The 15736-nt window shown below is 34.3% G+C and overlaps 1 protein-coding gene across 13 annotated transcripts in view; it reads left to right on the top strand.

The window, feature by feature from the left end:
- The window catches only part of LOC119067561 (tensin-2), a 158140-nt gene that overhangs the window by 63654 nt on the left and 78750 nt on the right, over positions 1–15736 (top strand). For 2 of the 13 annotated variants that reach the window (XM_037170634.1, XM_037170633.1), the window contains exon 2: positions 5945–6670. The exons of the other annotated variants lie outside the window; for them this stretch is intronic. In XM_037170634.1, the coding sequence (XP_037026529.1) occupies positions 5945–6670 (726 nt within the window). The remainder of the gene's footprint in view (positions 1–5944; positions 6671–15736) is intronic. 13 annotated transcript variants of the gene reach the window in all.

The following is a 15736-nucleotide window of genomic DNA, read 5'->3' as shown; positions in this document are numbered from 1 at the left end:
CAAGAGTTGGTTGAACAAATGTAGTTTTATCAAGTCGCTAAACAAACCGAACCACTTTCGAAACGAATGTAGCTTCTAGGTCTTAGACGGCTTTTAATTGTTTTTTCTACAATATAGCCTGTGAGCGAAATGAGCGCCTAAAGTGACCTACGCTATGAAAATAATACTATTTTAGAACTGTAATACTTTGTGAATGCGTTTATAATGAACCGGGGTTGAAACTTCTCAGAATCTTTACTACTCTGTACCAGTTCCATAGCACGCATACATCCGAGACATATTCTCGGGTACATAAACAGTACTGATAGATATTGAACTTCTGTGGGTTGCAGAATAGGACCATTAGAGACCAATGAGCTGGGATCCTGTGTCCAACCACTTACCCTAATCCTAATCGTAGGAGCATGCATATTATGCATTGCACAATATTAGTCTAGTCAATTGTGCTTCGTCTTAGAGGCATGCACAATTAATCGAGTCTTAGACGAATACACAATCAATCTGACTCAGTTGGGTATCGTTCAGGTGACCATAAACCATACTCATTGAATGTTTATGTTGTTGAAGGTGACATTTCCACAATTCAATGAAGGAAATAAACTCTGTCTCGCCTATTTCCAAGGAAAGTTTACACCATCCAAGAAATTAGTATTGCAGTGCACCGTATAGTCCTAATGACGTGTGCTACAAAAATCTTCCAAGATCCCTTGCCAGGGCCTCATCTTATCGAAAAACTTGTCCACAACAGTGGCCTGGCACAAGTGTCAGAGTATCAAAGGAAAGCACTAAGTGGGATGACAGCCCGGCAATGTACCGCTTCAGGCCAACACACACTAGCATCTAGTGTCAGTTGGGAATATGATATTTCTATTGTTAAAAACGGTTTTAACCGATTTTAGCTGATTTAAACAATAAAAATATCGTATTCCCGATTACACTAGATGCTAATGTGCGTTTTTCTTTCAGTCGCAACGACTGTCTTCACGAATTCTAAAATCAATACAAATTCGCCTGAGTGCACACTATACTTATTCGATTCGTAGATGCTATTGGCAGGTCATTTCACCTGCAAAGAGTCTTTGTATAAGGAAAAATGCTATTGGTAGGCGCCTGCCAATAGCATGTGTAAAAGAGGAAGTGCCAATAGCCTCCGCAAAAGGGAAAACACTATTCGCAGGAAAGTTCGCCTGCCAGTAGCATTTTGTATAAGGGAGATGATATTGGCAGGCCCCTGCCAATAGCATCTTTAGTAATAATTTGGCTATTGGCAGGCGCTACGTATTCGATTTAAAAATTTAAATTTTTATCCAAAAATCACATTGTTGTAAATATAAAATTTAAAAAGGGATCAGGGAGCTCTGACGGTCATGGAACACTATTTGATTTTTGGATATAAATCAAAATTTTTAAATCTATCCACCCTAATACTTATTGCGATCGACAACTGCAATAGAAACACATCAGAATAATTAAAACTTATAAATACAACTGACACGCAACTAGCACAAATGTCATTCATTTCGATACAAGTGTAGAAAAGCGTGTCAAACAAGTGGTGCCTCAATAGATTGTTGTTTTAAGACGCGGCGACGTTAGTTTCGTAAGATCCGTAACTCTAGTGCCTTCGTAACCTTAATACGTCACAGTACTGTGTTCATATAAGTAGCTAGTAGCTAAAATTCGAAAGAAAATTGAATAGTTTATGTAAATCTCGGCAAACTGCACACTTTTCTCAATTTTTCAAAAAGATATCCCCAAAAATACAATAACATACGCATCAATGTCGTATACATTGTCAGCGTACCATCTCATAAACGCACCCGCTAAGACTTCTTTTTTGTAGAAGCAAATTGCTTTTAAAATCGTACGGCGCATACACAATTTTAAATATTAATTTCGACAAACTGTTGTACACACTTCCAGTTAATTTTCTTTTGAAATAAAAATGCTTTCGCCTTTTCTGTATCTGTACCACCGAATCTCCATCACGATTCCATTTTTCAAAATTATTCAGCCATCAACGCCCGGCACAGTAGTTATTTTGAATTTTATTCGTCATTAACAAATTGCTGAACATGAATCAATATTTGAAGTTTTTTTTTTTTTAATTAAGTAGCAACATGCGTCTCATTGTATTCCAAAAACATTGAATCAATTTTAAAATCTGCGGTCTGCTTTATAGATCGATGATTTTTCAATTTTTATAGCCCCGTTTTCCATTCATATCTTTTTTTTGGAATATTATATGGTTGTTATCATTTACGCATATCTGTATACATAACGTTATTCATGTTATTAATTATACTTTCATATTTCTGAAAGATCTATTAATAAATGAAATATGTTTTTAACGAGACTAGCATTTTAATATAATGTATACCCTTGTTGTTTTGTAATAAAACATATGTCTCATTGATCTTCCAAACTGTTTCGTTTGAATTGCTTCTTCGAATATATATTCCATTACGTTTCTTTCGCAAAGAGTTGGAAAACAAGCAAAAGACTTAATCAAATTGAGGTTTCTTTTTCTTTTCTATTAGAGCCTTATTAATACATCGTGCATATCGCCATCACCATCAACCATTTCTTAGACGAGCATATATTATTTGCGGTATTATATTATGAGGCTTAGATACTTCAACACGATTCTCGCCGTTCAAAAATGTACAAACGAATGGAACACGTTTTTTTTTGTCTCATTTATGATGAGAGAATCAATCTTTCATCGCAAGTCTATTAGCGTTTTGATAAAAATCGGTTTTCAAACCTGAAAAATGTATACCTTTCAATCATGTTATTCTCTTGGTTAGAAAATAAGATTCTTCAGATGCACTTAACCATTACAAAATAGATTCGAGTAGTATTTGAGTAGTTACATTCGGACGACACTTTAAAGCTAAGACAGGACTTCGATCATATTTACAGTAAACATTGTCACTAGTTCGGCTCGCATCACATCTTCTCAACAGCGTTTGCATTTAGAAAAAAAAATCCTAAAAAATTATCAGTTTATTTGTCAACAGGGTCATCAAGTCAATGTCACTTTTTAAGCTAAAATTGTTTTTTTTTTTGTATATTCTCCAATTTGTTCGGTACAATATTGAATTTAGGCGTGTATTATACACAAACGTTAGTTCAGATAAGATTTAATTTTCTTTTTTTTTGGCAGAATAGCACTGCTCATTCACTTATCGCGACTTTGAATTGACTTTTCGACCCTGAATTTCTGACACAAAAACAAATAAAAGAACTGTCGACAAATTTGTTAATTTTATTAACGTTTTTATGATGCTTTAGATAATTAAAGGAGAAGCAAGTAGAATTGATCGATTTTGAAAAGATCTTGATTTTGAAACAGGTATATCAAGTTTGACAGCGAACACTAAACCATTCGCGCCACATTTACAATATTTTATACCGTACATCGTGTTTATAGATGCGCATAGATGAGGTGTTTACTTGTGTGGTCGCCGAGCACTCGAACTATATGACAAACAATAGAACTAGTGCACCGACCACTATTGTACGAATATCTATTGTTCGATTGTTTGTATGTTCGTAAACTTTTTGACACCACTGTATAAGGCAAACATGTTTCCAGTGCTTCCTGTGAAAGCGATCAATGTTATTTGCTTTTTCTCAATAGTTATTCACTGACCCATACGGAAAGTTGGCATTACATGCATGTGATGTGTGCCTCGAAATACTCCAAAATACTCGATGATAGAATAGATGATGTCTGACCCTTGACGCGAACATACTAGATTACTAGTAATGAAGCAGGAATATAGTTCAATTCGATTAATGATCAGATTCTTTTTGTCACAAGATGTCGGTGTTCTCTTATAAATTAGACACAAATAGACGCTCAACGGTCAATAACCATTTACTGAAGCAGGACGCGGCTCAGCAGTATGTCGATGCATTAAACTGTTAATAATCAAAGTATTAGAAAACATTTAAAACAAAACAAAACAAAAATTCCAAGAATGCGAGATGAAGAAAATATTTACGTTCAGAAATGCAATCGGTCCAGTTGTTCTTTCTCAAAATTTTATGGTAAATGAAACCCTTTAAGAAAGTATCGTAGTCTGAATGTGATATCGATAACTATTTGGAATGGCTCAGTGACTAGTAATTCTGGAAAAGTCATAACTTTCAGGAATTCATAGCATTTTATGTTTCGAACATCTGAAAAACCTAGCCTCTCGCTGACACTATTGAAGGAGGAAACTGTTAATGTGTAAACGGTGCACAGATATAGACAGACACCCCTACCGTCACTTAATAATTACAGAAAAACACTATTGAATAGTCTTTAAAATGTGACTTTAATATTAAAGTTGAATGCATGTACTCAATTTCTGCTCTCTTTTTGAACTGTACCTGTACAGTAGAGCTGTGCGGGTCGAGTTTTTTTTTTGAAATCCGACAGTCCTACCCGGGCGGAATCTCATTTATGATTCGATTTCAATTCTTATGATTCTATTTCCATTCTTATGCAACGATCAATGACAACGAATTTATGTTTGAGGCTATCAAAAAGAGCAATCACAACCGTTTATACGTCTTTATACGGTTTTACCACTATCATGCGCGTGCGTGTAGCAGCTTCAACCGTATGAACTAGGAAAACCAGTTTTGATTGTGTGTGTGGATCAGCTGAAAAACAGCTGAAGCAAATTTATGCTGAAAATTGACTGCCTTTGACTGTATCACAAGAAAATACAAAATACCATCAGAAAAAGATTCAAAAAGACTTTGAGAACACAACTGTTCTAGTTAAGTGTTTGCACTGAGCGTCATTCAATGAAAAATTAATTCAACTAAAATTTCCCTCATGCTACGTTTGCTGGTTACTTCTCATTGATCGAAAAATCTAATAAAGTCCAATTCCTTCAATTGAGACCTTGTGCTCCCTTTAAAAACTCGGATGGCCCGACATGTTTGGGCGACCCGCACAGCTCTAGTGTGTACACGTCTTCACAACTATAGCATAAACATAAACCATATATGAATTTCTTCTTTAAATAAACATTGTTTTTGGAGATATTTAATTAAACAAAAAATCATCGTTTTAAGAACATAGTGAACTGAGCAGAAGGAGAAAAAAAACGTTGTATGCGTTTCAAGTCATTTCCGGAGAGTGTAATCTGACACCTCATAAAAATAAGATTCCCTTTAGCACTTTATCGAAATTAACGTGATTAAAAAATTTCAGGTAAATAACGTTTAAATTTGATAGTTATCTTTACCGTCTGTTTTTAGTCTGTAACTGCGTGTAATTTTTGTTTCTCGACTTTTTTTGTAATCTGAGAATGGAAAACAGAAGTGTTACAGGACTTCATTGAACAATGAACATAAACACCATATTGGATTTTGTAATAGTTGAAGGCCAAGTGGCCTTTTTCACCCAAGTGAAAAGGCTTTCCCTCCTACGTAAAGGAAAACGTCATACTATACTCGGGAAATAATCTTATATTTCGTATCACGATGAGTAAAGGTACCTCGGGCCGAAGCCCTTGGACACTTTTACATATCTGGAAACGAGATGTCAAATTCCTTCACTGGTACAGTAATGTATTATTCCTAACTCCAAGCTCCTATTCATAAGTCATATTACGTTAGGTAAAACATTTTGTCTAATGTGTGTCTGAAATGAGGGATTAAGTGCGATATTTCCTCACTCGAAAGAGAAATCAATTTTATTATAAGCTTTCCCGAGGCAAAACACCTTTCGAACAGACGACGTTTAGCCACTACTTGAGTAGGGTTCAAAATTTCTCACATAGCTTTTTGTACCCAACTAAAACAATACTTTAGTCTTTGATTGAGAATTTTCTGGGTCTGTAAGTTTTTCAAATGCGAAACCAAACGAAATGGCAGTAATGAACCGAAAAAATAGCAGCAGAAACTCAATTTCGATTAAAACTTAATTTTACAGCCGAAAATTCGATATACTGATACGAGCTACATACTCTTCCAACAATGGCAAAGAGGAGGCGTGAAAGCAACCTTTCCTGTGGTCTATAATTTTGTAGCTCACCCACAATTACAACAATACGACATCGAAAACGATAAATCGTCACAATTAGCAGATAGTACAACAATACTAAAAAATGGATCGATAGCATCTAAGCAAAACGGCGATGCTATCACAAAGCAAAACGGATCGCTAACACAAAAACTGGAACCGTATGGTAAAAAGTTGAAGAAGCGACGAAGTCGTTCGCTTGATCGAAAACGAAACAAACGGAGTCTGATTATCGACGACTCCGATGAGAGTCTTTACGATGGCGATGACGACATCGATGAACCTGATAATGTTAGATGTAGTTCTGTACCCATTACCAGTAACGTTACTGTTGATGTTCATCGGCCAAATTCAACCATAATTCAAGTTAATTCAGCACCGACGAAAGACGATGTCGATGCATTAAAATCTACTACTCTAGTACCTGAAAACGTAAAGATTGATACAACACTGGATATTAATCATAATGCCTTGCCATTAACCACATTAGACAATGTGGACAGCGATAGCAGTAAAGATATTTCGAACCGGGTGCAAATTAGAAGAAAACCGTTCAATCCGATATCCGATTCATCGAGCTTTGATGAATCTAGTGACCAAGAACCAGGATACGCCACTGTACGGTGTGAATATATGGTAAGTTTTCGTTAAGTAAAAATAAGATATCGTCAAACATTTCTCGAATTGATCCAAAAAAACGCACTAAATTACTGTTGGAAATTCATAAAAAAGTTTTATCGAATAAATTTGGTATCTTCTCTTAATTCTCCTAATTGAATTTTATGCGATTTAATCAGGGGTGTGTCGGTAGGTTAAAGAACATAAAGAACTTCTAACTACCACATTAAGATTAGGGTTTTGATTTTTTACCATTTATCTACCTACCTGAAAATTACAGATTTTTTTTCAACCATTTTATGGAGTCACGAAAGTATAATTTAAAAATGAACAGAAAATGTATATGCAGCAGCATAAAGTTGCTTATCGCGTACGCATGGGTATTTCGTACATTAAATGCTTCTGTATAGAAACTTTAAACTGTACGTTAATAGCTAGCAAGCTAAATTGTAGTACCCCTCGACACTGTTGTCAAAATTTCTCATACAAATTAAGTTAGCACAATGCTACCGCGATTTTATATATGAGAAATAGGATGTTTGATTCGATGCTAGTTCTAAGCAATTTTTTTGTTAGTTTTGGATTTCCAGTCCTAGCTTATACGAAGCTACAACTGCAACCAACAATATCATACCACCTGTGTGTGATAAGTGTTCAGATATAGTAAAATGAATTTTCATCCGTGCGGCGTGAATAACCTCATTTTCTTCACTCAAATGCGGTGAGAAGATGGCGTTTTGTTGACGCTCTCTCTGATGACATTTCAGGTGAGAAAATTTTCATTTTCTCAACTCTTGGTTTTCCAATGAGACAAACAAGACGGAACAAATTTGTTTTTTTTTCTTCGGGGTCTTCGCTCTGCTCGAAAACTTTCGCTTTTGTTGGAATTTCCTAATTTCTCCCCTTGGTAAATAAATAACCAGATTAACTGAACCGAACATAGTGAATATGTTCCATAATATGAGTGAACGACCTGTGGACATGGTTTGTAATGAGCAATGACTTGACACGTGGACATGAAATGCAGTTGCAGTACTTGCTCTAAAATGAGCCATTTCGCTTCTGCTACACTGCAATACAGTTTGGGATTTGTTTCCTTAATTGAGATTTTGCTCTTTTGCCGATCTTCACTCTTCACTAATGAGTGTTGTTGTGTCAATCCGGTACCATTGTCTCATAACAAAGCCTACATTACGTTCAAAAGAATGGAGTGACAACAAACAAACACCTACTTACATACAGTACCGGTGTTCAGCGTTAAATTCTCTACAAACTGCTATCGCGATATTAACTGTTGATGTTGATGTCAATATAATTATTTATATAAAGTCTTTTCGATTTTTAAGAACATTGTTATTATGTTGCTATATACTATAATAATATCGTGTGTCTTGCTACAATAGTTGAATAGTATAGGTACTGTAGAATCGCACGTATAAATAAAAGAAATGTTAGCCTCATTTAGATGGAAGAAAATATTCCCACGCACATTTTATGTAAACACTCTATATGTGACTGAATAATATTTTATATTTTTTAAAGGAAATTGATTGGAAATTCTCTCACATCATATTAATAGTGGTTGGATTGTGTGTGTTAAAATATATATACGAATTATCGATTGGATAATAAATTAAAATACATAATTTTCTCGTCAGTTGAAATAAGATCTTCGAAACAGGATTACATTCGTTTCTAATTTATGGAATTTGAGGGCGTAAGGGAGAGCTAATCGCATTTGACGTTTGGAAAATTTCTTGAAGCCCGGCAACAGTAATTATGTCTTAAATTATGCGAACACTGTTGTGTTATTTGGAAGTTTACTGATGGTGACATTGCCCTCAAAATTCCTTGGACAGAATCATTAAAATGAAATGTAACCAACCATTACCATGGATTTTGTGATAAAAATGCAACTCTATTAGGTGTCGTCTTCCTCCGGCTATTAGATAATATTGATAGATCCTCGAACTATTTTTCGTGTTCTTTTTTTTTTGAAAGTTACTAGGATGATTAAAGAAGTGAGACTTGGGTTGTCATGAGGCTAAGGGGCGATCGAGAAATATTTAGAAAAAAGAATAGACATTCGTGACATGTCTTCCATCACATAGGAGTCTCTTTTTAGATTTCTTACATTCCACACGTACGGGTTAGTGCAGCGGCATGTTGACAGCATGTGGAGAAGGTGAAACTCTATAGGAAGTCAAACTCATAAATACTTGGGATGAATACAATTGTTGTTTTATGAAAAGATTACCGTTTGCATTAGTAGCGCGACGTAAAAACTGTACTTACACTTCGCAACATAAGGGAAGAAATAGATTTAATTAATTTAAGCTTAATTGTAATTGTAAAACCTCGCACGAAGTACTGGGGGCTATATACGATTCATATGTCGTTAAGGAAAAACATTTGAAGTAGATCTTCAGTTAGGGCTGGGCGCTAGGAATGTAAGTTCATTTGTCCTACAGTTGAGGCCGCTACACGGGATCCTTAGTAATTTTTGCTACTTTCTGTTTTATTCTAAAGGTACTGGCTCACTAGTACAATGGAACAGCCTCTTTAGTATTATCAAATTATTTCAACTAGAAATAAAAACCGAGTGCCAGAGAGACAAAACAAAGGTTATCGATTTGAAGGCGATATGTAACTGATGACAGAGTTAATAAATGATCGAAGTTTGGGGCCCGAACCTTTATCGAAATAATGTTTTTCAGCAAAATTTGTATACTGCCGATACTGCCGTATTGTGTCTAGTGTCTATATTAAGTAAAATCTGCAATTATGCGCATCCTATTACATTGAAAATTTCTTGGCGAAACAGTAACTGTTGATTGATTCATAAATAAAAGAAATGCACGTTGGTGTTGAATTAACGCTGTTGGTTCGTCTTAGTCTGAGGTATGTGGTTTTTCTATTTCCAGAGAAGTGGTTTTGATTTCGTTAACGAAATTATCGAAGTGCGTTGTGGATTTCTCTAACCGATTTATAGACATTCTTCAACGTAAAGCGTGTATACGGAACGATGTACATTAAATAATAACTGATTTCTCATATGAAGAGGTTTTTTCTCTCTCCTTGTTCGATATCGATGCACAATATTAACATTACGTATATGGGAACACTACTATATTAACCACCAGCTTCAATCTTCAACGTAACGCATATGTAAGCTCCATCATGTCTATCAGCAATATCGTGAACTCAAAACGCAAAAAGAACAAGAGGATAAAAAAAAACCGTAACAAGAAAATTGTGTATAGCTCATTCTGTGAAATACCATTTTCTTAAATCGGATAAATCGGTCAGTGCTGGTGAAATGATATCTTCCGCATATTTCTCTCTATGTGTTCGCAAATTGGAACTTGTACCGACGACGAAAGTTCAAATGTTATTCGACTCCCATAGCGATTTTATCGTTGTACACCTACGAACGCATATTTAACTAAAGGAAAATGTTTTATTTTGTTGAATCGTTCATTTTGGATGTAGACGTATTTCAAGATTATTTGTTTGGTTCTCCCATCTCTGCTTTTATTTGCTATAAACGTAAATGGATGTAGCAATAATAATGAAGTTCAAACTCTCATTGGTATCGTCCCAAGTCAGATTTTATGTATATTACAATTGTACAACCAACCAATCGCTCGATCAACTTTTGTAAATTAGTGTTCCTGGTAACATTACGAGTAGGCCCATCAAAAGGCTATTAGAAAATGTCGTTTTGTTGACATTTTGTCAAATGACAATTTTGCGAGAGAAAATTTCTATTTTCTCCCTCTAGGGGATAAAGTATGCATTTTCTCGACCAAAACTGTCAGTTTGTTTTCGCTCTTATCGGAATTTCCTATTTTCATCCCTAGGTTAACAAATAACTACTTACATATTGATCACCTCATGATTTTGAAAGTTTTATCAATCGGCAAATATAAGTCCAAATGAAAAACCAATTACTTTACCGGAGACCTGGCATTAAGAAGCTCAGTTTTGTTATGGTTTATTGGCAATAGCTCGAGAACAATACAATTTTTCCTAAACTACATTTTGGTGGTGGATATCAAAATGTCTTCACAACGAGCTATTGCAAGACATATTTCAAAATCGTTTTTTAAAAAACTCGAAATTCTCGACAAAATTCTATTTAAAGTCAGAAATTTGAGAAAGTCTTTGGGATATTATAGTTAGTAGAGACCCTAAATATTCTACTAGAACCATTTTGATAACAACTTACGCCGTAAGTGCGCTATAAATTCAAAATGGAACGTGCCAAGGTCTATCTAACGCAGCGTTAAATCGTCCCATTCTCATATAGTGACGCTTTCACTTAAAATTCTAATTCTGAGGCGCAATTAAGGCGATTATTTTTGAAGTCAGAACAACCATCGCACCCTCACTTCAGAAAACCCGAAAATTAAAAAAAGTCTTGGGCTAACCAACTGATTTTCTATGGAATTTGCTGGTCCAAGATGGGTCCAGAAGCCTGGCTTGACGTTTTCGATACACCCTAATGTACTACCTTCTACCGATCACGATCCAACAATTTACATTTTCTGCGCATTAAACGATGATGAAATTTTGCACTGCTTCGTTTTGATGATCTTTCAATTCCAAGATTGAATAGAAAGAATTTGTGCAGATATTTCATTTACATTTTTTTACTGTAAACAGAAATATTTACGACAAAAAACTGCTTAAGTCACATAACTCGCAAAATAATAATTCCATTGAAGCCGTAAACTCCACCACTGATTCGACCTTAACAAAAATGTATACCACAAGCTATGTTAGTATTATATATTATACATATTGTAACAAATAGAGTGTAATAACATATTCCATTCATACCAGAAATGGACATGAACTTCTTCCAAATTTGGTAGTTCCTGGTTTTCTTTTGAATTGTTGGTATACGGTAAGTCAAACAAGTTCTATTCAATTATAAGTGAAGAAAACTTTTCGGTACATCTGAACTGAATTAGATATTTCAGAATATCGTCTATCACTCGTTTTATTATTTTTGATTTCTTTGTAATTGGGAGAGAAAAAACGATATCTTGAATGAATAATATCAACGGTAGATGGATTTAAGTAGATGAGGCTTGCTGTTTCGCTTCGTTTATTTTCTTCTCGGTTTCGATAATTTTTCTTTAATATTTGAAAAAGAATGATAAGCGTTTTTACCCGGAATGTCAGACGTAATTAAAATGAACATTCAACCACTGTATGTGTGTGTTGCACTGTCGTTTAATTAATGTAGATTCAGGTAACATTGTAGGTTACAAACCTGGGATTTGATTTTCGTGTGATAAGACAAAGAATTTTGCGTGATTGTGGTTCGAAACATTCATTTATATTCGTACTATGAATGATTTTACAAAAATGAAGAAGTTTCCACAATTTCATTGTTGTCTACAAAGGGTTAATAGATAACTTTTTTTTTAAATAATAATTCTAAAAAAACAGCGGTATATGAAGAATCGCACTTATGATCGTAATAGGGCGAGTAAACTCTCTATTAATATTAATTCTTTGTCAATGAGAATCCCATTTTATTCCCATATGATCCATTTAGTCTATGAAAAACACAATATCAAGCGAACTCTTTATTTGAATGAGCAGAAAACCAGATTTACATTCAAAAAGGAACAGTCTAGTGACCTGACCCGCCCTGACCAAGTTGGTTATGTTAATGATAAGAAAGAGTTACGATACAATTTGTATCGTTGATCCATCAATTTTATCAATATTTTTACTTAAATTGTTCATACTACAGACCTAGCACATATTGAACACATTCCTAACAAATAAGATTAATTATTTCATTTTTCTTCTAGGTAAGTCTGACGTACATTAATTCCTATTGTCAACTGAAAGTGGACGCTTGGGTAAGCTTGTTTATTTTAATTTAAAAGGAATGATGCGACGGTTTCCGATTTATAAAACAAAAATTATCGAATTCGTTTCAGCGGTTTTCGATCAGCTGGCTTGCGTGTGCAATTATACTACTCGTACCGTATAAATCACAGACATGTTAATTTACCAGCTGATTGAAGACTGCTGAAAAAGTGTGGACAGTTTTTTATTTAACTGTCATACAATTATTGTTTGTTTTTTTTTTTCTGTTTGATACAAAATTCATTCGTTTTAACATACCATTTAAAATTAAATTAACCGAAGGTCAACACCTATTTTTGTCATCGCTTTCGATAACAGATGATTAGCTGTTTATGAAAGGTTCAATTGCAATTGTATTGAGAAGATAAACAATAAATGTTGCATTCATAACAAAAACGTTCAGCAAAAAGTTGAAATATTATGTAGTTGTACATACCGTTGCCAATCGCCCTCTCCCTCGTGCGATTAACATCGTATAGACTATTCGCCCGCGCGTGCGAATAGCATCTTAAGGACTATTCGCACGCGAGAAACATATATACTATCTAATACTTTGGCTGTTTGCACAATGAATGCACATGCAATTTGTACAAAGATTAATTCAGTTGGATCGAACCAATTATACAATTCGGACTCCGAATTTCGGAGAAGGATGAGTTCAGTGAAATTCGTAGAAAGATGAGTTAATTAGGAGCGAACTAACTACCTTATTTATTCAATTCGTAGAAAGATGAATTTAGTAGGATCGAACCAAAAACACTAAGGAACTGAAGAATGAACACTGAAAAAATATTGGTTTAACTTGCTTATTGAAATTCGCTTGAATTGTCTCTTTTTGACATATTGTGTAAATATAGAAAGTATAATAAAGTGGCTTCCCTTACAAAGTATCTCATATTAAATAAACATTAGGCTTTCAAAATTTAAAAACAAAACATTTCGCGGGCAAATAGTCTGTAACATGCTATTCGCAGGTGCGTGCGAATATTCTATAAGTTGATATTCGCACGCGCGGGCGACTTTGTTTCATTAATGAGTTCACCTCATACATCCAATGACTTTGTTTATAAAATCAATGTACTCACGATCCGTGCAATAAATTAATTAGCGTCTGTGTTTATTTCATTCTTGTTACCGTATAACTAAATCAACAAACTGCAATAAATTATTCATAAAGAAATTTATTCATTTAATCTTAAACTTAGTCCCGTACAGAGTACTGCGGGTATTAATATTAACATGGTTGTTAACAATAATAGATTTTGAAGCAGACGGTAAAACATTTGCAAGATCCGTAGAAAAAACTAATTTTTTGATACCGAAATGAGGAGAGAAAATAAGTAGGTACCTCGAGCTAAACTACCATCGGAGCATCTTATAAACTTAACTTCACAAACCTTGCCTAGCAAATATCGATTGAAAATTTGGATCGTCCAAAAAAAAACCAGCTTCGATTCACTGTCAACAGGCGATTCACTGTTAATTTTTTTATATATGAAATCCAAATTCTCAACGTTTCATTGTCGTTAGCAAATTTAACGTCATTGTCATATGTTGTGTATATTACACTACACTACAATATCAATACAAGGTACATTCAAACGTAGAACTACAAATAAAAATTGAGTAAGCAATTTTATCTTAACACTTTTTCTGTTATTTATGACAGCTATATTTGTTTTACGTTTTGTTATCTTGAAATTAATTACTTTGCACTATCATTGTTATACATTTGGTCTTTCAGTTTGAGCACTCCGCTTGTAATAGTTGAATTTGCATTTCTAGTACCTTCGTTGGGAGAATTTGCTTAAAACTGGAAGTGTAATAAAAAACGAAATGTTTTTTTTTCTTCAAATTTTTAACTCGTGAAACGGACACTTGTCGTACCTATATTGTCCATGAAAAGCTTACAATATTGTAAGCTTTAACAGAGCTTTATAGATTTCTAAACAAAATTTCTTACCATTGCCACCATTTTTATGAAAGTGTATATTGACCAATGAAAGTAGAGAACAGATATGGTCAATCGCCGAATTCGTCTTAAATGCACTCACATTTTATGTCAAAATAATATGAAAATGAGTGCGTTTAAGTACGAAAATCAAATTTTTATGTCCTCCGGGCGGACAATAGATCATACCTGTTTTACACTTTCATTGATGACGTATTAGGTCCAATGAAAATTGAAAATATGTCAAAACCAGACCAAACATGACTTAACTTTACCTCAAATTTTTGAGTAAAATACCTCGGCTACGCCTCGATTGACAAATTTCACACAAGTTTCATCATTCGTCGCTATGCTCTGACCACCAAGCACCAACAACACCATCGAAATGAAAATTCCAACTTTTTTTCTTCTCTCTGTGAACAAATAACTATTTCATATTTGCGGTGTGATCTACTTTCTTTTCTCTCCTCAGACCATTAGAAAATTATGTTTTGTTGACTATTCGTCGAATGACATTTCTAGTTAGCACTTTCTTTTCCACGGGGAGTAAATAGAAGTTTTCTTAAATTCAGATACGTTGTATCCAACTGTATAAATGATTTTTAGGCACACGAAAAAAAAGCATTTATCACTCGGTGATAAAAATAACTATTTCCCACTTGAACTGTCACTTTGTTTATGTTTTCAAAAATGATATGGTGAATCAGCGCATTTCAAGCAAAAGTGCCACTTTTGCTTGAAGTGCGTTGGGAGAATTGATGTTTTTTTTGTTTTGAGGAGAAAACTAAGAAATATCATAATTTTGTGTTCACCTCTGCTGGAAGAAAATGGAAATTCCAACTCGAGCGAAACATCGATCTTGTTGGAGTTTTCAATTTTCTCCCTTCGGTAAACAAATAACTATATTTTTCCGTTGAAACGAAGCGTTTAATTTTCATTCTTTACAATTGGTATGACTCAATTAAAGTCGACGTACACTTTCATTTAAATTGGCCCTGACCTAAATGTTATTTTCAGAGAGTAAATTTTGCAATATTTTCGATGATACGAATAATTAGGTTATATTAACATTGTTAGACACTAAAATAAGCTACTACGTCAAAATTATCTCCAACCATCTGGCTGTTCGCTATTAAAAATAATTTTCTTGTGCGTGTATACAAAGAAAAAACGACAATAATTCAAGATAGTCTTCCGAATACTTTCCAAAATTAAAATGTGAATTAAAGTCTAAAATA

Source organism: Bradysia coprophila (genome assembly GCF_014529535.1).
Source record: "Bradysia coprophila strain Holo2 chromosome X unlocalized genomic scaffold, BU_Bcop_v1 contig_12, whole genome shotgun sequence".
Classification (NCBI taxonomy): domain Eukaryota; kingdom Metazoa; phylum Arthropoda; class Insecta; order Diptera; family Sciaridae; genus Bradysia; species Bradysia coprophila.
This window is presented reverse-complemented; position numbering and strand designations above follow the sequence as displayed.